General features: G+C 40.3%; 1 protein-coding gene across 2 annotated transcripts; it reads right to left on the bottom strand.

Moving 5' to 3' along the window:
• Nucleotides 1-568: 568 nt before the first annotated feature.
• On the bottom strand, nucleotides 569-21,180 carry crip3 (cysteine-rich protein 3). 2 transcript variants are annotated; one of them, XM_061228070.1, is made up of 7 exons: nucleotides 21,044-21,180; nucleotides 17,987-18,081; nucleotides 7,743-7,800; nucleotides 4,841-4,993; nucleotides 3,493-3,567; nucleotides 1,877-1,971; nucleotides 569-1,447 (listed from the first exon to the last, which is right to left on the bottom strand). In XM_061228070.1, exons 1-7 carry the CDS (start codon nucleotides 21,084-21,086, stop codon nucleotides 1,313-1,315), a joined length of 654 nt encoding a protein of 217 aa, XP_061084054.1. In that variant the 5' UTR covers nucleotides 21,087-21,180; the 3' UTR covers nucleotides 569-1,312. The 2 variants fall into 2 exon arrangements, with proteins under 2 accessions (XP_061084054.1, XP_061084055.1); XM_061228071.1 differs by having other exon boundaries at nucleotides 4,853-4,993.
• Nucleotides 21,181-23,298: the final 2,118 nt, after the last annotated feature.

Raw genomic sequence — 23,298 nt, 5'->3', positions numbered from 1 at the left:
CTGTCGTGATATTTCCTTTGTCATTGTTTTAAAAATATTAAATGTGCAGTAGGTCTGTATGTGTATGAGTGCTTGTGTGCACATTGCTAATACTCAATACTATCCTAAATATTCATAAAACAGAAATATGGTGCAGTTTAAACTGTAGCAAACCTACATGGCAGGATATTAATAATTCATTTATTTTCCTACAAAAACAATTTCTTACTGTGTTTAAGAAAATGTATGTAAGTATATGCTTCAGCCTGATATGAGTCATTCATATTTGGCAAGGGTATATAATAAGGTGCTTTCCAGTGAGATTTAAAACCATGTCCTGTTACATTACATTACATTATTGGCATTTGGCAGACGCTCTTATCCAGAGCAATGAACAGTTGATTAGACTAAGCAAGAGACAATCCTCCCCTGGAGCAATGCAGGGTTAAGGGCCTTGCTCAAGGGCCCAACGGCTGTGCGGATCTTATTGTGGCTACACTGGGATTCGAACCACTGACCTTGCATGTCCCAGTCATTTACCCTAACCACTACACTACAGGCTGCCCAATGATAAAAAAGTACCACAGAAAACTAGAACAAAACTTTATACTTGTACTTGACAGTCAGTGACAACGCTCAATACAAAGTGATCCATTAAGGTTATGCATAAATACGTATATATGAAAGATCACACTTGCACAGACACATGCAAATAGAGTTGAATAAAAAATCTAATCCATTTAAAAGGTGAAAAAATGCCATCCATATCTAAACAACAAGTATTAGTGCAGCTATCACAAGTTTAAATCATCGTCATACAATGGGAATTGGCAACCAGCTTTGAGAGGTGGAATATCTGCATTTTTTACAACCGGAATTATTTAATAAAGTAACACCTACGTATATACTGAGATAATTCAAATACTGATTGGGATTCTTCAAGATTCTTCATTGATTCATGATATTTATTATAATTTTATTGTTAAAGCCCACCTTTTCAATATATATTTGTAAAACATTGATATGAAAGCCACATTAATGCCCAATCTCAATATCCATGTCAATTTTAAGTGCTATAAATTGTTTGAATTTGGTCACATTTAAATAAGATGGTCTGTTACAAGAATCTACCAGTTTTAAAAGCATATAAAAATACATTTTGCCAAAAATAAATATACAGCACCGTTGTTAAGTTCATGTGCAGGGGCTATACGTGTCAGCCACTAAGCTTATTTCTCAGGAAACAAGAGTATCAGTTTTCACCTGTAGGTAAACTCATTTGTGCATAAAAATGCCAATCAGATACCATGACACAATCCTCGGAGGTGGGCAGTTAAGACTGGCTTATGATTTCATTTTGCTTGTTGTCGTCATCATAGACGTAGCAGCCAACTTCTCCAATGTTGACTCCTTTTGGCCCAAACAGGTATCCATAGCAAGGTACATGGCAATAGGGTCTCCCATCATGCTACAATAGAAAATTTGGTGAGTTAGTAATTTCAGCAACACGACTCACAAGAACTTCCTGTGCCAAACATAGAATTGACATGTGACAAAGCATACGAAGGATTTGGCATCCATTTAAAAGGAAAATATGAAGAATTCTAATATTTCACCTGAGCAAGAGAAAGAATACTTCTTTCAATACAGCAATTGTTTGAAAGGGAAGTTTGGTTTGTAGTTTTTTGTCCACTAAAAAAGCACTCAATAGCACAAGTCCCATAGCACTTAATTAACTTTTTCTAGCACTGTTTCAAAAAAAATACTATTTCTGAATGAAAAGCTCCAAAACACATTTAACTGCTGTTGGTAGGTTTCATAACTAGCTAATACCCAGTGCTTTAAAACGGCAACATCACTGTGTTGAACTGAAGAGTAGCGTGAACGTGATGCATACCTCAGCGTGGCCACCAGAGGTCAGTGTTTTCTTACATCTGTCACAGCGTAGGCAGGGTCGATGCCAGTTTCTTCCCAATGACATCACCTTCTCAGCTACAAACCAGGGAACACAGCTCAATTCCCAGCCAGGGTCAATCACCAAATCTGTTATTACTTCTGCTCCAAAAGCGCAAATTTCATAACACATCTGATCATTTTGGTGGTATCCAATCAAGAAATACATGTTTTGGGTTTGGGTTTGGGTTTCTGAGTCAAATCAGATGTGGAATGATAAATGTGTTTGACATTGACTGCACCAGAGGTGGGCAATGAGGGCCACATCTGTTTCTGATCTTCAGGCCAACTTCTTTAATTACTTTAATTACTTAATTAGCCCTAACGTTTCTGACGTTTTAGCTACATTTCTTGATTAGTGCAAAATGATAGCCAAAGTTTTTGTGTCCCTATATGAAACATGCTACCGTGATCTAATCTTCAAGGGAACTGGTGTTGATGTACACAGCCAATTAGCTCATTTAGCCAGGGTAATCGGTGGAAATAAAAACCTGCACACCCTGGCCCTCCACGTCCCTAACTGACCCACTGCCCATTAACACAGTACTGTATGTTCATTAAGAATCATATAAAATCATATAAACTTCAAAGGCAGCAAAGTGATCCATTTGCAAGTGTCATTACAGTAGCACCCTTGTAGCATGATGGAATCTGTCACATGGTAATGCTGTACCACACCTGGGGGTGCAATGTGAAGGGAGCTTAACATAGCCAGGGTTAGAGCTTAGCTTAGCTTGCTAACCCTGCAGTCTCCCTCGTAGTACACCCCCGTGTTGTCACAGGTATTTGCAGATTCATAACAGCTTGGTGGCATACACCCACTGCATTCACTCATAATCACCTAATTGGTGTGCATGGTTTGTATTTCAGTGGCGTAATTCATTCTAATTGATTAACTGATTGTTGCCGCTCTGTCAAGGTGAACCTGATAATTGCTGGGGTTTTTTCCTCTTTGTGGCAGGGAGGGGTTTGAGCAGAATGAAAGGCAACTTTTACAGATAATTTTATAGTTTGGCAGCTTTTGACAAACATGTTGACACAGTTAGGTTTGCCAAATATGTTGGCTCATATGGCCTTCAGTCCATTTATATTAGGTTACTCAAAATGTCTGGTTTGATGTGATGAGAATGTGCTCAAGGAGAGGACAAGGGAAAATGCCATGAGGGTCCAGAGTTAGTGTTGGTGTAGCGCTTTACTAATGGGCCCTGAGTCTGCACATTAATCCAGCTTAATGGACAAGGTCCCCGCTCAGGGACTGTTTGGTTCAATATCGCCTGCATATTTTAGATTTTTAAAATGCAGCAAGCCGATGTCTGGTTTGAAATACTGTGAAATAGGTGCTGAATTATTTGTTTGAAAATTGTTATTTTACAGGTTTGAGTTTGTGGCAAGGTTAGGAACCCCAACGTTTAAAGTAATTCCAAAAAATATATGGACATTCAAAAAATATTAAGGAAAATCAGCTGACTGACTTATCAATGCACAGTCCTGATATAAGCCTGGGGAACACAACATAATGTCTCTGGTACTCATACTTCTGTTTAGTATGGTGGTGCTTACCGAAATAAACCACCTTTCCACACCCTGGACAAAGCGATGTCTCTCCTGCAAATGTCTTCACGTAAGTGGGGGCAACTGGAAAAATACAAAATTATATTTATACAAACCTGCTATATAATACAAAACACATCTCTGAGGACACATGATAAAGATACAGGAGCCTATTGAAAGCTGTATAAAATACTGTACAAGACTGATGCCAAGAGATTCTTCTGCTGACACCAATGTATTCTACTTCCAACATTCTCCGTCACGTTCATGCTGATAAGTTGTGCTTCGGTGGTAGTTATTTTCACAGATTTACAGCTAATGTGTTTATTTTTAGCTGAGGAGAGGACTGGATGTATGAGAACTATTGCTTCATATTTCATTAGTTTTCTTTGACTATATAAAATGTGAGGAAAGCCTTACTTGTGATAAAATTACAACAACCTGGATGGTTTGCTATGCATATTCTCAAATATATCTAATGTCACTGCTGATGATATCCCAGCAATAAAATATGCTTATGTTCAAAAGTCCTAACTATCTGGTCAGAGGTCAACAATAAATGTTTAAGCTTGTACTTGAGAGATAAACATCTAAAGATGTAAAGCAAAAGATAAATCCGAAAAAAATCTAAATCTTTGCTTTGAAAAGCAGTGTTTAAGTGGCAGCGCCCAGGCATGTACAATAACATCCCCCCTTAAAACAAACAACGTGTCTGCCCTGTCAAAGAACGTGTCCCAATCGATGGAGGGCAAATTTGGTTTGCCGTTCTCTCTGACCGGAAAAGGGCGATTACAACAAGCATTTCAGGATGTGCGATTAAAGTCAGCCAATTTAAATTCCTCCCCAAACAGCCAGCCTCATTATGGGAGTATAGTGGTTACTCCCTCGCGGTGGAATCACTGTTCTATTTAAAACCTAACCACTCCTTTCACAGCTCACGGAGTCTCTGTGTTAAAAACACCTTTTGGTCACTGTTTCCAGCACGGCTTGTCCGATGACATCACCTCCTCCACCTCTCCCTCATGTTTCTAAACCCTGCAAATACGCATTTTAAATCCTTTAACTATTTCACTTCTGGTAAAAAATAAATAAAAAAAACCTCCTACAGATCCCTGATAATGAAAAAAAAGAAGAAAAGTTGCTAATACATTATGATGCAGTGTACAGCACTAACCACAGACAGCTGGGCACATATCAGTTCAACATTCAGCTGAAAATGTAACTATTTAAGACTATTAATGTGTTTGCTAAAGGTGAAATTAATGACTGGAACAAAATGCACACCCTCCATAGAAAATAAGTTTAAAGTAAAAACATAGTTGTTTAAAAGAGTACAAACGTCATGGAGATACCAGACCTCCCCAGTTACCCTTTGGCTGCTGTCTGGTCATCTGGGCTGGGGTCCAGGGGGTGGTGGGGGATCCGTCTGAGGGGCTGTCCAGTGATTTGTTAACCGGGGTGGGGGGCGGGGTGTCGTAGATGTAGGAGCCCGCCCCTCCGATATTGACACCTTGGGGGGGGGGGGGATGGGGGACATTGTTTTCTCCAGAAAACCTCACAATACTGTTGCGGTTACTTTCAGGATGCCAGCCTGGAGCAAGACTGTAGTATACATGTATACTACAGTGGTTCCCAACCCTGTTCCTTCAGATCTCAGTTTTTCCTCCAACCCTAACAAAACACCTAACTCCACAGCCAGATATTTCAATGAGCTGCTAAATGGTAGGATCATGTGTGCCAAATTAGGGTTGAACTGAAAACCTACAGGACAGTGGATCTCTAGAAACAGGGTTAGGATCCCCTGATACACAGTACTATATCTGGTAAGACTCTTTTACTCGCCCAAAAAAGGTTAGCTATGCTTATAGCTATAGACTTACTATATCTGACAATGCTCTTTTTGCTTACACCCATTGTAAACAACAATATTCTTCCAAAATGTGGTCAACTGATTGATCGATACATTTATTCATTAATTCATTTATTTTTTTGGTGAAGAGGGTTTGGTATAAGGGTATAAAATCAGAAAAAAGCTCATGAATTATTCAATGTTTGCAGTTTCTTCCCAAGCTGTTTCCTCATATTGTGCGTGTGTTTCCCTGCTGGTTCTTTGTTTCTGCTCTTTTGACGGCATTTGAGCGAGTTAACGTGCTAACACAGCACTGCGTGGAAGACGACTGATTCCTTTGCGATTCTGAGGGAATGCCGAACGTGGGAGAGGGGGAAGCATTTTGCAGACGCACAGCCCTACAGATGAAAGCCTTATTGTTTTAAAAGTTCACTCAGGATAACATTACTCTGCTAAAGTGGGCCAGCTCATTGGAAGCTCATGCAGCATGTCAACTAGCTATTATGATGAGATGTACATACTGGCCCCATTTAATGAGGATTGTTTTGATGCAAACGTTTACTAATGTCACTTTTATGGTCTTGAACTTGCAGTGGAATGAGGGGATGCCAATTTTCTTAATTCCTTCCATTTATTTGGCTGTGACACCACATGACTGCCCTGCCATGTTATGTATGACTTCAGGCTCAGAGTCAATAGCCAGATTGTAGTCAATTACACTCATATTTCAATGATGTGAAACATACCTTTGTCTATCACACATGAATGTGTCATTTCATAGGTTTTTTTGCTTTAAGCCTCCTTCATCCAGTTTCCTCTGTGTGTGAATAATGTGCTTGTTTTAAATGAAGGTTAAATGAAGCTACAGTAGGTCATTGTGCAATCAAATAATAATAATACAGGCAGGCCCTTATCCAAAGCAAAAAAAAATGTCTTTTAGTCTGTCATCTGACCCAGCTTCATTTGAAGGGAGTTCAGTTCAGTTACGGTTGAAAGCCGACCCAACATGACTGAAGTATAAGTGCCATTGATGCCTGAATGAATCAGTGAGTGACTGGAGGTAAAGTTGATGTTTGTGCTTTGAAGGAAATTGTTCTATTTTATCCTCATTTACACAAACGCACACTCACTCTCCTGAGGACTTCCGCACTAACACTGGCCACCTAACCTCCAGTATTCTAAAGCTTCACAGACCTTTAAAATCAAAGAGCTTCCAACCCAGCAAACAATTACTGCAGTTTCATTTCAAAATGGAGGGATGAGGGCTGAAGGGGTTTGACGTTTCTGTGGCCTTTAATTAGCGCCTTGCGTGCGTGAGCATGAAGACCCGACCTTCCCCCGAATCCAAGGGCATTTCCTGTATCGTGGGGCCCACATTGCCTTGGGATTCAATCTCACACTTTTGCCCGAGGATCACTCTCCACTGTGCATGGATCGATGTGCTTTTCCGCACCGATAGCTTTCTATAAACAGCTATAACTCTATATTATCACATTATAGGATATCCCTCCCATTTCTCGGAAGAGTGCAGAGTTGCCGTTAGTACAGTAATATATTGGCTTGATATGGGAATATGGATCAAGATTCATATTGTGCTTTTTAAAGGGAAATTAAACGTGCTACCATTACACTGTAGTGTATGCTGACTTGTCAATTTTCTATGATGTAAAACATTTATTAAATCAATACTGCATTGTTTTGATGGGGCCCCATAACCGTTTCTGAGAGTTGAGTATTGGCATAGTTTTGGTATGCACACTTTTGCCAAGGGAGAGGAAGACCAGTAAGGTCTTGGCACAGTGGAGGGAAATGGGCTGGCAACTTCACCTAAATTCCCAGAATGCTTTGCCAAGCAACCCTCGCACGCAGCGCTCTGAAAATTTCCCGGTTGCTTAACAACTTCGACATACTCTGTGATTTGATCTCTGCCACAGGCACGCATGACAGTCTAGATCTTCACAGAACTCCACGCCTCGTGGCATGTTTGTCTCTCCAACAACGAGTCGGGCAAATGATCGCACGTCACCCCTGTTGAATCTAGGGATAGCATGAGTGACTTTTTAAGTCAGCTGTTAGTCGATGACTTTGAGCTGAAAGGAAAGAGTGACCCCATTCATCTTTTTATTTCTGCGTTTGCTGGGTCCTGTTTTTATGTCCTGACACGTGGCTCAGTTCGGGGTGTCGACATTTATTCAAGCAGGGCTGGTGTGGGTGCAGGATTGTGTCCTAGCCCAGCGCTAAAAGAACTTGCTGAAACTCAATGTCCATGGTTTGCTGAAACAGGCATTTTAGTGCTTAGCTACAATGAGCAATGGCACCCACGACAGCCCGTGTCAGATAAGACCAGACACCCCTGCACTGAAGTGATTTCATTTGAGATATGAGGTTACTGTGTTTCATTATGTCTTACCTTTGGGTCCAAATAGGGTCCCGTAGCAGGGCTTGTGACAATAGGGCATTCCATCATGCTGTACAGATAAAGAAATAAACAAAACAGAAGGTGTGTGAATGCTGTCTTCATAACAAAGTATGTTTCTTGTTTCATTTTTGCAACATTCACTCAAAGCAGCTCATCTGTCAGTGTAATCTTTTGGAAAGGTTATAGAATGCAACACTAAACATGTTCACAAAATATAATGATAAGAATATTTTACAGCAATGTCCTTAAAAATATCTCATCTTAAAGTGGAAATAGTCTTTCTGATCTTGATGTCTTGAAAATAATACATTGTAGTAAACCCCATTTCCCATCATTAAATCATTCAAAAAACTTACTGGTAACTGATCAACTACAGTGAGACATGAAGATATTGCTCAGATCACATTATTTAACAAACTTTAGGAAGTGTTGAGGACCCGGCCTTAGGCCCGCCTGATGAGAGATTGACGGAAGATGGGTTAGGCAGGAATGTATTGTTAACCCCTCGCACACGTGGTAGTAAGAACGCCTGTAAGAGGAAAAATATGTGGTTCAGAGCTAATGTGCAGCCCTACTTGTCAGCAGAGGAGTCTGAAGTCGGAGGACTTAGATTTAGGGTACTAAGGAGCAAGGCTAAAGGTCTGACTGAGGCCATGCTTAGAATGTGTTCCAGCATGACCTTGGAGGAGACTCAACATGCCGAACGGGCGGTTGGTGACCCAGGGGGTCTGGCTTTCACAGAAACGATGAATATGATAACATTCTTGGTTGAGAAGTGTGGGCTTGCTCCTACAGGGGAGGAGCCTAAGGCCTGGTTAAAGCATAAAGATGAGGAAAACAATGTGTACGATTGGGAAATAAAAGAGTATGAGGAGATGGGAAAATGTAGGAAAGATAAGGAAGAAGGGAGGGATGTTAATACCGAAAGAAGATTAAGAGGCTTTAAGAGCCTCCCTGATTATAGCACTGACAATTTGACGGATAGATTCAAAGGGCTGACTGTAGAGGAGTTGGGGGATGAATTACACTCGGCTATTAATTGGATGTCCTTTGTAGATCCCTTAAGGCGCCACAAGAAAGAGCACCTGAAGAATGTATTGAGCTGGTGGAGGGCACTTACTGCTGGCTTGTATGAAGTCAAAGTGAGGAGAGAGTCCAAGAGAGACTATGACAGTGAGATAACAGTGATGAATAGGCTCATTAAATAAGTTGCAGGAGCTAGTGTTGTCCCACTCGGTACAATGGGGATATTTCTGGATGAATTTCTTACCAGTATAAGTACACTTCTGTACAAGTTTCAGGATATATAAGGAGTGAGCTTTTAGACGTTAGAAAAGGCTCTTAGGACTTTGCTTGACGAGGAGGGCGGGACGGCGCGAGACGGCTATATTTAGGGCATGGGTGGTAATTATATTTTGTATTACTTATAAGGTAGAAGGTAGCATTGTTAGGTGATTTAAAAGTTGTAAGTTTCCTTTCTGTTTCATATTATTCTATTTTCTGGTAAAAGTATTTTCACGATAGAAATAAGTAGTAGACTTTAGCGGTGTTTGTACCCATTGTATTAATAGGAGTAGTAGCTTTTATCTTCCTGAAGGGGGAGTCATAGGATAAGGTAAAGGCCAAAGAGGATGGATATTTGACATTAAGATTTGTATCTTGACATTAACATCTGGTGGAAAGGTGAATTAGAAAAACAAAGGGGTTATATGAACCTTATGTGAATCACGTAAAGGCACAGGTATACGGTTGAAAGAATATAAAGCAATGTATGTGATTAGCAAACTGAAAGATGAAATTTAACCTGTGAGCTGTATAACTCTATTCTTTTGATTATAATAAAGTATATCTGACTATAATCATATCTGAGAGAGGGTGAATTAATAAAGAAAGGGTCTTTTAGAGGAATACAGTGAATACAGGAGATCATATAACAGCGTTGCGTCACCCCACTTCACTTCGAGACTGGGCTGGAAGTTCAGTAGAACTTACCAGTTCTCCAGGACGTTCGAAGATACTTAAAGGAAAAGAGAGTTCGTCTCCGAGACACCTCTCCTCGTGGGGTACTGCTCATGGGAACGTGAGGTCTGAGTTGGTAAGGGAGTCCGGCTCACAACAGAAGTTCAAGGTATTCATTCCCATTGTACAGTTATTAGATATGAGGCTTTTCTAGAACATTTTCTTAACATACTACATATTTTGCCAACTAGATTCATAAAGTACCTCACCTTTCATGAGAACATGCTAGGGCGTGGGAATATGTAATATCAGTTTTTCAAAAATTCATGGATATTTATAGCACAGGGGAGTTCTGTGAAATGTAATAGTTGTGAAATGTAATAGTTGTACAATGTCTTTAACATGTCCATTTGATCGATCACCATCCAGCCCGTGAAATACCATACAAGATATATCTGTAGACTCTGAATATGGAATATGGATTTCTGGAACATTCTGAAATAATAACATCACTCAGAAAGAGCAGAAAGTTGGGCTTGACAGGAGGGAGAGATGTCATCTCCAGGCAGCAGGAAGACAGCCATTTTCAGTGAAAAGGGGTTAAGAGCAGAGACGGGACAGTAGGTGGGGCTTGTCACATGATCTCAGCTGTAAAACATTCACTCACTTTTCTGCAGAGAGGAAATTCTTCTTAATGGTTCAATAGGAAGTCAGTGAGTATCAGCTCACTCTAGTTCCACCCAATTACGCCTTGTCCCTTCACTAGTTAACTTTGCGAGACCCTAATTCTTCAACGTTTAAGCCCAGCGAGACACTACATCTCGAGAAGCAGGGCTGCCAGGTCAAATATTTCAAAACTCGTCGCCTTTATGGTCCACCCTGACCTGACATCTCCATTTTAAATTTGAAGGCTAAGGGGTTTGCTTTCTTTCTAAAATGACAGGCACATCCTGGGAAGGCCCAGACCAGAATTCCTCTCAACACCTTCTTCTTCACTCATTATTTTTAGCCAAGCGTGTCCACATACCCCCCCTCGCATTCCAGGGGACGAAGGGAAACCGTATTATATTTGTACAACAAACAAAGGTCTCGGGAACAGCTTTGGCTTTTGGGATATTGGCTCCTCAGCACTTGAACCACCTCCTCTTTGCCACAGTGAATCACAGTTTTCTCTTTCACTGCAGTGGCTCCTGTCCTGAACGCCTCCACAGTAACTGCACTGTCTCTCTCGCTGTTATGTAACACAGAAAATCCACATCTCGCCTGCCAACGCTGCAAACCACCGAAGCTAGCCAAATACCTGCTGTTTAAAGGGAAGGTTCACTTCGCTTTCTGGGTTTTAAAAATATATATTACTTCAGTTTTTGTTATGTTTTCAATTGGCACAGACTTTGTGTTTTACTTTACTGAGGGATATTTTACATACTGAACTTCCAAGAAGTTTCTGGGTGTATAATTGTTGGTATAGGGGCATGCACAAGTTTGCGGTTTAAAGCAAGAAAAATAAATTCAGAAATTCCAAAGCAGCTTGGACACAGGCATTATGTTTCCAAAGTCTGTATATATGAACACACTCATTTTATAACATCGGATTGCACATGCCACAAATAGTAGCTAACTAAAAAAAATGTTTTTAAAGAATCAGATGCTGTAACATACAGCCTCTAATGGTGCTGCACATACAAGCAGCTTTGAAGTTTCTTTTATAAAAAGCATGCATCCTCACGAAAAATATTAGTTCACTGTTATACAGATTATAATCTCAAACATAGAATCAAATGGGAACTCAACCATGCATACAATATTCACTCAGATTCTTCTTTGAAAGGAAGCACAAGGAATGACACATTTCTCCGCTAGTTTCCCAGCCGCAGTTGGCAGTAGCATGGTCAGGATTTGGCTGCGCTAACCTAGCGTCATTCATCACTACACAGAGACCTCATGCGGTTAGCTCCTAGTGCACCCTGGGAGCCTGTTCACTGGAGCATTTCAGAGTCTGAGCACTGTCTGTCTCTCCTTTCACTATGCAAGTTTTACATTCATTTGGTTTTCAGTAGCTGTATGAATCACAGTCTCCTATGCTTAGAGTACTGTCAGGAAGTAGCATCTCAGCTCATGAGTTCCTCAGTACAACTTTATATTAGAGTGTGTATGTGTGTGTGTGTGTCTGTGTGTGTGTGTGTGCTTTGAGCCAAGGCTATGAGTATCTGTATTGTTACCCTACTCTCAAACTGGCTTTGAGTCCAGAGTACATGTAAGAATAGGGGAGGTTAATGGTTATGGTTATGGTAATGGTTAAGGTTAATGACTGGGACATGCAAGGTTGGTGGTTCTAATCTGCACAGCCGTTGGGCTCTTGAGCAAGGCCCTTAACCCTGCATTGCTCCAGGGGAGGATTGTCTCCTGCTTAGTCTAATCAACTGTATGTCGCTCTGGATAAGAGCATCTGCCAAATGTCAATAATGTAATGTTATATTGTTACTCGACTCTCACACTGTGGCTTTGAGTCCAGACTGGGAGTAAGAGTATTGTTACTCAACTCTCACACTGGCTTTGAGTCCAGACTGGGAGTAAGAGTACTGTTACTCAACTCTCACACTGGCTTTGAGTCCAGACTGGGAGTAAGAGTACTGTTACTCAACTCTCACACTAGCTTTGAGTCCAGACTAGGAGTGTCCTCTCTGACTGGGAAGCGTGAGTTCATACCACACCATTCACGGTCACCTCTTCTCAGACATGCACTAATCTTGTTATGACGCACATTGTCAGCCGGTTTGATAAGAGGTGGGGTGAGCACTCATTGCAATTACATCCCTTTCTCCCAAGGTTACTGGAAAGAGGATTTCATATCAAAACATCAGTACATCAACATCAAATTTCAGCATAAATAATGCCCTGATAAGAGGAGATATCTTTATTTTCTGCCAGATTTTCAGGTTGAAAGATGACTATGTCTCTCAGAACCTAGTCCAATTTTTAAAATATGCCTGGACTCTCATTGAGTGCAATAGTCACTCCCTTCTTCAAAATACTTTACATAAGATCTCAGGCCACCGCCCACAAGGCCCATGACAGTAAGCACAAAGTAAACATTCCAAAATAAATAAACTTGCATAGTAATTAATATTTTGCTCCCAGAAGAATAAATAAAGCGATAGGAATAAAAAATATGAATAGAAATATGAAAAAATATTGACTTTGCCTTTCTTAAATAGTCATAATGACCATTATGAAAATTTGGGCATGTCCCTGTCTTAATCAAAAATGCCCCATCCCCCCACCCCCAAAAACCCATGCAAGTGTTCCTTGAAACTTGACAGCCAGTGAAAACGCTCCCATCCCGTGATATTTTCAGCCCTGTTCCCACTTCCAGCCTTCAGCAGATTAAAGCACTGTACCACCAAGGGGACAGCTGTGCATTCTTACTGCGGCGGGAGGGAGGGGTCACAAACACCACCTGCAGGCTAAATACACACCCACTCAAAGGAGGATTCAAACTATTTAGAAAACGTTTTTGCACAGGAATTTCCACATTTTAACTCTAACAGAGTTTTAAATTACTCCAATAGGACAAAAATATGCTGATTCTGAGCTGATAAAAATGTAAATAAAGCTGACTGAATTTGATTGAAATGATTTTCTTCAGGTTTTTTTGCTTCTTCACAGAAATTCAGAGCTTACTCTAATTGTGGCAGCCCTGTTGTTACTGCTGATGTTTTTCAGTTACATATCCCAGGCATTCGTTTGTAAATTCATCAGGACTGAACCCATGTTCACAAAGCATCTCAGAGCAGCAGTGCTGATCCAGGATCAGTTTCCCAAACCTATATCCTTATCAATTACGAGATAAAATCCCAAAATAGTGCCAGATCAGCGTACCTACTTTGAAATGTTTCATGAATACAGACCCTGGAGAGGACTCTGTGGCTTAACAGCCTCAGCTAATAAAGTCCTCGAGCGTATCCAAAAACCAGAGGAGTGGAGCAGACCCCTCAGTACATCATTGAAAGTCCGTGGTCAAAACAAACATTTTCCCCAGAGGTTTCCAGTGTTCACAGACATCTGATTATTGAACATGTCCCTCAGTCTCCACCCCGACTGAAACAAGGCCTGACTTTGTCCAGCGACTGTCTGAGACATCGTTGATAAAGGGTGCTGGTGTCGTTCAGCTCAAAGGATCCACTGTTCAGCCCAACACAAAGGCTGGCCATAGGATACAGTATTGCAGAGGCCCTAAAGGGGGAACGGGACAATTAAAGGTGCTCTGAGCCAAACGCTCCATACCAGAAATATCCCAGAAATGCCCACAACATTTATTTGCTATTCATGTGCTTATCTGTGGTTCACATATTAACCAGTAGGCCACTGGTTCCAAAGCTTTCTGAGCCCATGGTCCATTTAAAGGGTAATTACACCCTTAATCAAACTTTTTTAGCTAGTTTGTATGCCTACTGCATAGTGAGCTGTATAGAGTATACATTATATTCCGTGCCATTATTTCAACATTTATGAAATAATATAATTTTGGATTAGAAAAAAAATGGTTGAAAAGTGTGTTCAGCACATAAAGTCAGAAAAATGACTTTTCAGGGTTCCTCAGTGTCATACTATATACAGATGTCAATCAGAGACTCAGTTGGTAAATTGTTGACGCCCATGAATTTGTCTGTTTAATTTAAGGGCTTGTTTTCAAAGTTGGCAAGCCTGCTGTTAGGGACCAGCGCCTGACTGGTTAGATAATACTTTATGCAAATGAGGTGTAGCCACCTACTCTAACCACCCCAAAATGCATTTTTTCAAAAGGCGGAGTCAGGATGAAACAGCAAGTGCAATTACTCTTTAATAAGAACACTCATTTCCTGTGATCCATCTAATTACAATGTGTACTGCATTCCTTGCGAGTGTGTGTATGTAACAGATTAGATTTGAATGTGACTGGTTATGAATATCAGTGGTATAATACAGTACATTATTTTTTTTATGAGTCATCTCCTGACCCACCTCAATCCCTCCCTCCCTCCCACGACCCACAGTTTCCAAAAGAAGAACCGCGGCAGAGAGCAGAACATTAACTGAAAGAATTTGAGCATCTCACCAAACAGCCGCTCTAGCTGGGATTCAAGCTTGCAGTTGTTTGTGTTGATGGTAGCTGCTTCGTAATACCACCACGTTAGATGTTTTTAAAATTAAGATAGAAAACTACCACTAATTACCCTAATGAAATGTATGAAACATACAGAACATCACAGCGTTATCACCGTTTGTAGTCACCGCAGAAACAAGAAGCCATTTGAAGACAAGATCTTGGCTTCTCCTCAAAGCCCAGAAATAAGAGCAGGGTTGCCCAGCCTTCCCCGGCCTGTTTACATAATTCCCGCATTCTTCCAAAGGAGTGCACCACTCTCCTGCCTTTCTCTCATTATATGTCTCATACGCACATACTAATTATGTATCCAGGTGTGGTCGCAGAACTATAGAGAGTTACAGGCTTAGGCACCCCACAGAGGTACTCCCAAAGTGACTGCAGTCTCACTCTTAACACCGTCGAGCAAGGCTTTCAAAGGGCACTTCTCAAAGTGGTCAGAATAGTATCCACCTTAGTCATTTAAATACCTTGAAAAATTCTCCTTTTGTCCTTTTACAAACCTATTTTTGAAATCAGAACGTGATTAAATTCTTTACGTTTCCTTCAACCTCCCAAACTACTCATGCGAATGCAGCTCACAGAATGCTAAGCTGTTGTGTTACGGACCATTCTTTGTATTGTACATACTGTATAAAAACACAAAAAAAACATTGGCTTCTAGAAGGTTCTCTTCCACTTGAGACCTGAAAATGCAAATGCAAGACCAGAAGCTGGAAAAGATTATGGTGATGAGTCCAATGTCAAAGCCCCAGTCTCTATATAAACGGTCTGTAAAAATGATCTGATATTATTATTATACTGTGTAATATATGATTATATTGCGGATGTTAATTATGGTCTGTTAAAGGATCGGAAATTCAGTCTGAGCAAACCAGCCAACTGAGGACAACATGTCTGCTTATTTGGAAATATACAAATATGATGAAAACATTAAATTATTACATGACATTATCTACCCGCCTCCCCATTAGCAATGATGGATAGTTCTGAGGCTGCTTGTCACTTCAAAAGAAACAGAGGAAGGGGGGTAAAGATTCTCATCCATGTCAACACTAGGGTCAATACACAACCAAGAAACTGAATTCATCGTTATGACAGTAATGGAAATCTAAGCAATTCATGACTGTGTTTTCCCATGATAAAAATAAATAAACTAAAGAGCTCAGCACTAGAAGTCACATGTACAGATTTTCTGTTATGAAATGACTGGCTGAATGGAATATGACTAGATACAGTGACAGTTCAGAATGGCTCCAAGAAAAAAACTTTACCACTATGTCTCAATATTTCATTTTCCAGTTGAGGTGTCACCCAACACCCAGAGACAGAAGCGCTAATGAGACACTCACTAAATCCTAGCCCTTCATCATTAAAAATTAACTACAATTAGCTTGCCGCAGGCTCCTTTACAAGCCCTGGGGAAACCACAGAGCATTGCGGGACGTAAGAATAGAAAGCCAGGATTCACAAGGCGAGCGTCTCAGCTCAGCGAGCCAGAAAATTCTCCGATCCTTTTGACACAGGACAATCAAACGCGACATCACGTACAGCCACAACGACAATGGGGAGGTGTCAAGTTATTTCTGACCCATGATGCACTTGTATATTTGGGAGGGACTGGGAGGGACTGGGAGTGAGGGTGTGTTCAGGCATAGTTCTGTCAAACCATCTGCCAATCATTTTGTATCAGTGCATGCAAACAATTCCGTTAAGAAATTCTGCCAACTATTTTGGCATAAATAATAGACAACCTCAATGCATTGCTAGCACAATGCCAATATTCCAGCAAATTATATATTTCAGAATTTGTGCTGGCCTATAGTATGTCAGTAGTACGTATCTGATAGCAATGTATGGGTAATATTTTTACATGTGCAACATATCTCAGAAGTGTGTTCATGAGTCATATACTGTAGTTGGGGGTGCTTAAATTGAACATATACTGTATATGTTTGCTAAGAGGTTCAATGGCCCATGTGTCATATAACTTTGGACTGTATCCCAAAGAGCCAGTACAGTACATACTAGAGACAGCAAACACACCAGGTCGATTGTAGCGTGCTTAGGCTCAGGTTTATACCCCTAGACCGCATAACTACATTACATGACAACTGGAACAGCTAGTCCTTATTTCACAGATATTTTACAGACCTGGATAGCTGCTCCAGTTGTAATGCAATCCTGTGGCCTTGGGGTTCGCATCAAAGATGAACACAGTGCAATTGACCCAGTGACCCAGTACTTTTCTGCATTCTGCATGACTAAAGGAGTTCCCACAGAGATCCCACCATAAAGAGACTCAACCATGAAGCTGCTAAAAGAGTAAAATCAGGTCATCACCCAGCCTAATGGTGAAGGGTCTGAAATGGCCAAGAATTCCAGGATAAACCTGTTGACACACTGTACTTCAGACCACAATGTTGAACTTGCGAACTTACTGCTTTTGACCACAATGATAAACCTACATAGTTTACATAGCTCAGGGTCATTGTTTATAATGTCAAAGGGGATAAATCACTAAAAAAACAGATATAGGTGTAAAACAGATATAGAACATTGTACAGATTTAACCACAAGTTGAGTTGGTATTCTCTAAGTTAACTTCTCTATTGACAGTAACAATACAGAATGCAATAATAATCATAATTATAATCATAATCATAATTGTTGTTGTCCTTTTAAAACATGAAAGAAAATGTCTTTTTAATGTTCACTTTGGCTGGATGCACCAATAGACCAAGCCAAGCCCAGTGGAGTGATACCAGAGGTTTCCTAGGTATTAAGACTGTAATAAATCTGAGCTGGAATACACAATATAATAACACTGATTAATGAACTATCATAAGTCAAATTAAATTGTTTTATAGTTTCTGCTTCAGAGTCGAACATCTGCTGGGTGTACGTACGCTCTCAAAAAAAAAAGGGTTCCTTGGCTTGTCTCCATAGAGGAACCCTTTTTGGTTCTTTACAGAACCCTCTTTCATAGGTGTGAAGTGTGAAAGCTCCCAGACAAAGAACCATTTTGCCCCACAAAGAACCCTTGAACCAGAAGCATTTTCTCTGAGAGTGGAGAGAACGCTGCCCTTACCCAAGGCCCAGGCTGGGGTAATGCACCGCAGGCCTGTCTTACCTCCGCATGTCCGCCCGGCGACAGGGTCTTGTTACAGCGTTCACATTTCAGGCAGAATCGGTGCCAGTTCTTCCCCAAGGAGCTGACTTTCTCAGCTGTGCAGACGAGAGGGAAAAACGAGAGGAATAAAGGAGGAGAATAAAGGGAAAAGCCAGCCGCAAAGAAGCCTGGGGGGGTGGGGGGGGGGGGGGGGTGTTAGCATCGCTTTCACTCTCACGGCCTGAGATTTTATAGCTCTGGCCAAGTCTGACGGTGGAACTGAGAGGTTTATTCTCAGCTCTTCTTCTCTCCATAGAACGGATTCAATTGAGCGACTGGTAAAAACGGAGAATGTGTGTTTCGCAGTCGAGTAGTTTTACTAAATCTGGTGGTAGTGAGTGCCACAGATGAAGCCACCAATGTTCTTGACTGGAAGAAGAAAAAAAAGTACTCTTCAAATGGTTAAACAGTGAATCACTGTTTAAATTTAAATTTGTCCCCTACCCAGCTCCATGGGCAAGACAGAGTTCCACTGCAGTCAGGACTGATTTCATTTTGTATCATCCTCCAATAGCATTTGAATAGGATTAGGGAATGTTTGAATGTTTATCCCATCCATCACAACAGGCCTTATTGAAAGAGTTATTACACAATATATTCAGTCCTGACCAAATAATTATTTGAAATACTTTATCCCTTTAGAGACCATAGTCAAATGCCTGCAGATTACTGAGCATTTTAAAAGCTTTCTATAATTAAACATTTTGTTTAGGTTCATTGAATATTTCCAGGAACTTATAGGAGTGGTTTCAAATTTGACCATGTTTTACAACTAGCTTCTAATGAGTTAAAATATTTCAAATGTCTTCTCCTCCACGTCTCAACACACAATACGATGTTTTATGTTGATTTGTATGGGGTAATTAGGCACATTGCACTTGTGTACTGTCCCATGTTGCAAACAAAAGCACTAGAGTCCCTGTTCTATCAGTAGGACATGAAGAATGATGGCTTCTGTGTCACCCTTCCCACAAGACCCCTGGTCAGGCCAGGCTGAAGTAATGCATGTTAGTATCAACACTGCTCATTTATCCACAGAGTAACACTTCCTGTTTATAATCTACAGTGTTTATAATATTCTGGATTATGGGTGACCTCATAAAATATGGGTAACATAATATCTGTGTCCCGTTAGTTTCCTCAGAGATGGAATGGAACTGAAATTATTGGGCCAGTGTGGTGGTGGGGAGGGGGTTGTTGGAAGGGTGGGTTTTTGAAGAAGACAATGGGTTTATTTTCAGAGAGAGAAGTTATTTTGTTCCAGAAAGTCATCATTTGTTCATAATAACTCTATGGGGGGTTGATGAGATGTGTCCTGCTTTTGTTTATTGGGTGTGTGGTGCGTGGAATATTTCAAGGGCAGAACACAGTTATACAGATGATGTTATGTCTTCTGTATGCATACACCAATAAGCTTAAGAACAACCTCCCCTTGACAAACAAACAATAGTTAGATATGTGTCTTCATCATATTGTTTCTGAAAAGCGCAGATGATCTGATGATACATCCAAAAATACGGACAGAGAAAATGTTATCGATACTTTGTTTCCAAAAGCCGTAATGGTGTGAAAATCATGAAGCATTAGGAAGATGTAGCCACAAAACATTCACACATATTTGCCAGTTATCTGTCAGTGAATTCTCTCCAAGCTCATTGGAAGATGGAATTCAGCTCTGAGGTGTCAGCATACCAACGTCATGAGTAATATCAGACAGTGAGGCCACAGCACTTGACCACAGGTCAAACTCACTCTGTTATTCACCAAGCCCACTGCTACATGGCTGGCTTAATTCCTCAAAAACTGTTTAAACAGCCAGAGTACATTGCTATTTTTTACCTAAGAACTCGGTAAAGTGCCATTTGATATCCTTTTTGCAAAAAAGGGGGTGTTCACTTCTACACTTTCAATGGTCAAGCCAAAGTTTTGTCCTTGATCCTACACTAGAAATGGTGCATAATTTAACTGCCCTGATTCATAATACATACACGTAAAACCTAGACGTAAATGTATGACAAGAAGGTTCATGCATGTATGACATCGTGGTTTGCATAGCCAAGCACATCATTGGCCTATGGACTTTAAACCGTTCCCCAGACTGTTATGCTATTTGATCTATCCTTTCAAAACACTGCATGCTAAGTAGGCTATGTAGACAAACCTCATTTGTAAGAGTTCATAAATTAATACATATAATTTAGCTTATTTATTCTTTTCAGGTAATTATATGAATTGTGTCATTGAAACACCACGCAAAGGTATTCTATGTTGTCTTTTCTCAGCATTATAGCCTAACCCCTAACCTATATTTGATGGAAATTGTCAGGTAGCCTATCTAGACCGCTAAGGGCTAGCTACAGGTCGATTTATGAAATACCCAGATGATCAATTATCCCGCTCCGATAATAAAAATAAGTACGAGGAGCTGAAACCTGCGATTTAAGAGTTAAAATGTTCTGTACGTTTTCATGTGACCTGAAAACTCGTCAGTACTTTCTCACAAACATTTTATTAAGCATCTAACATTACGAAGCATCCGCCGTAAAACGGTTCGTCGAAGGACATGCGAAAGTTTTAACCCCGCGCGCCGGACGATGGATGGCGTGTGGCACCGCCCCTAAAGGCTTTCCGTTCCACCTCATGCACAATTAAGGCGAAGCCGATCTAAGAGCCAATGTCGCCACCACTGACAATAAGCCATTAACGGTACCCCACCTCCTCAGTCCGTGCCAAGGAGTTATATAAACTGTTGTTTTGGTTCGTTTTACTGGACAAATTACATGCTGTTTTGGTGACACCTGTACAACAACATAGAAACATCACACACACACACACACACACACACACACACACACACACACACACACACACACACACACATTCATTCAAATTCACGTTTTCATAATGTGTAATGCACATAGAAAGTTCCGCTATATATAAAAATATTCATCATAATCATCACAGACAATACAATTTAATCTACCATTCCTATGCGATTATAAAACAATATTATCTTACCAAAAAACACGGGTTTTTCGCATCTGGGGCACTTGGAAGTCATTCTGAACTAATTCCCTGCCTTTGCTTGCTCTCCACTTAGGACAGTCCACAAGGACGACTGGATTCAACAGCTCGGTTCTCCGCGCCACGAAAGCTGTTCAACTTTAAAGGTCCCCAGCGCCCCGCCTCCGGTCCACTCTGCAAAGACGTGCCGCTGCCTTTCATTGGTTCATGGACGCGGTCAATTACGAAGGCTCAGAATCTTCCGGCGGAACATCTAGGACGAACATGCACTACTGTACCTCTATTACTGTGCGTTATTACAAGTACTTCCTGCGACCATGTTTGGGAATAATTATGTTCAATTGCATGCTATTTTCCTCTTTTTGCGCAGTTAAAAGTGAAAGTAGTAGTAGTATGGCAGAGTAATGTGATTCTCTGCAATGTCCTGCCTTTAAATTTGGCTGTAATATTTAATAATCGTTGTTGATTGCACAGGTGTGGCCCTTCATAAAGTGTGTATTTATGAAGACCTAAGAAAAACTCCTCACATCAAGCCTTTGTTTTAGTCGCTTGGGATTTTTGATACAATGGGCCATTCTTTGGCAACCTCAAAGTCATTTCTATATGTAGGTCCATTGTCAGTTCAAAGGAACGGAAGTTATTTTTCCTATGAATAAATCTCAGCTGGAGGAGATGGATTCAGCTTTAGAATATAATTGGACAATCATTGGACTGCTATTGTTATCCAGAAGCTGTGGAGAGATCTGTCAAGAGAGGCCTTTTTTCTTTTTTCTGGCACTGCAGCACTGAACATGACTAACATTTCAAGCCATTTGAGTGGATACAAATCATTTTAAAGTGCAGCCTCACGGTAAAATGTCATGGAAAGTGTGTGCAAATGGCACAGGCCCCCTCACATCTTTAATGGACCACTCTGATTTGAGCCATTGTTGGGCTATGAATGTTTGGTTGTGCCCAGAAAGGAATAGAAATCTATAATTTGCAACATAGTTTATCTGTGCTTTTCTCCAAATGTTCAAATCTAGCATTTCTTCAATTTGCACATCTGTAAGGAAAATGAAATACTGAGGCACTGTGTATTTCATTTAACCATGTCAGGGCCATTCTTTGCTTTGCTTTTAATGTTTATTTTTTATTTTTTGTGGATTATGTTATAATAATAATTTAATATGTTTGGTTATGGTTATTTGAAATAGTAGAACTATGTTCTTCCTCACCCTACATGCTCCTTATTTGTTTTCCCCAAAGGTTTTTACCTGTGTGCAAATTTTCCAAATTTAGGAAATATTTTGCCTTGCAATATTCCACTTCCTTTGGAAAGTCTTTGTCTTGAAGTCAACAAATAAACTGCCAGTTTCTGCATTCATCCAAGCTCTTTCAAATGTATTTGTATGCAGTTGCACGTTGCTCTTGAGGCTGAAAAACATATGGTAGCTATTTAAATAAGTGAAAACTGTTCCAACTTGAATTAGCATAATTGTATAATATCAGAGATATTTGTTACCTGTGTAGTCTGTAATAATGATGCAAAACATCCACCAATTTGAGAGAGCAGCGCCCTCTTTTGTGCATCATTGAGAATTGCACTTTGTTTCATTGTACTAGTGCAGGAGTGGCCAACCCTGGTCTTGTGGAGCTGCAAGGTCTGCAGATTCTTTTCACCTTAAGAGCCAGACCCAAGAAACCCAGTAAGGTGAGATACTGTTGGGTTATTCGACTGCTTTTATTCATCAATAAGTGCCGAGTAAAAACAAAAACCAGCAGACCCTGCGGCTCTCTGATTTGAACACTTCTTCTTTAGTGAGTCATAAATAATTCCAGTCATTGGAGGTGTGAGGATTTTTCACTGAAGATTGATCAGGTATCAGGTGTAAATAATTAGCAAATACTGAGGACATTAGGATATTGAACTATCTTATTATCACAGTTATAGGGAATATGCCCCTACATTGTAAATTATAAAATGTGCAATACATTGTTTTATACAAAGTATACTCCACATCAACTACAGGTGTCTGACAACCCCACACAAGACAATCCCCACTGAATTATTATTTATTTATTTATTTTTCTCTTTTTATGAACTATTTTTCAGGACATTATTGTCTCATTAGATTACTACATGAAATACTCGATGGGCTGATTGGGGTTAGATTTTACTTTGGATTAAATGCATGCTTGTACAAAAAAACTGGCTTGCGTATTTCGGCAAAGAGGATTATTGAAAATATCTATTTCCAATATTTCCA

Source organism: Conger conger, chromosome 18 (genome assembly GCF_963514075.1).
Source record: "Conger conger chromosome 18, fConCon1.1, whole genome shotgun sequence".
Lineage (NCBI taxonomy): Eukaryota > Metazoa > Chordata > Actinopteri > Anguilliformes > Congridae > Conger > Conger conger.
This window is presented reverse-complemented; position numbering and strand designations above follow the sequence as displayed.

Coding starts and splice junctions, on each gene's coding strand:
- crip3 (XM_061228070.1), bottom strand. CDS start 21,086: ATGACTTCCAAGTGCCCCAGATGCGAAAAACCCGTGTTTTTTG. Junction 18,082..21,043: donor CGAAAAACCCGTGTTTTTTG/GTAAGATAATAT, acceptor TCGTCTGCACAG/CTGAGAAAGTCAGCTCCTTG. Junction 1,448..1,876: donor CCTCTGGTGGCCACGCTGAG/GTATGCATCACG, acceptor TTTCTATTGTAG/CATGATGGGAGACCCTATTG.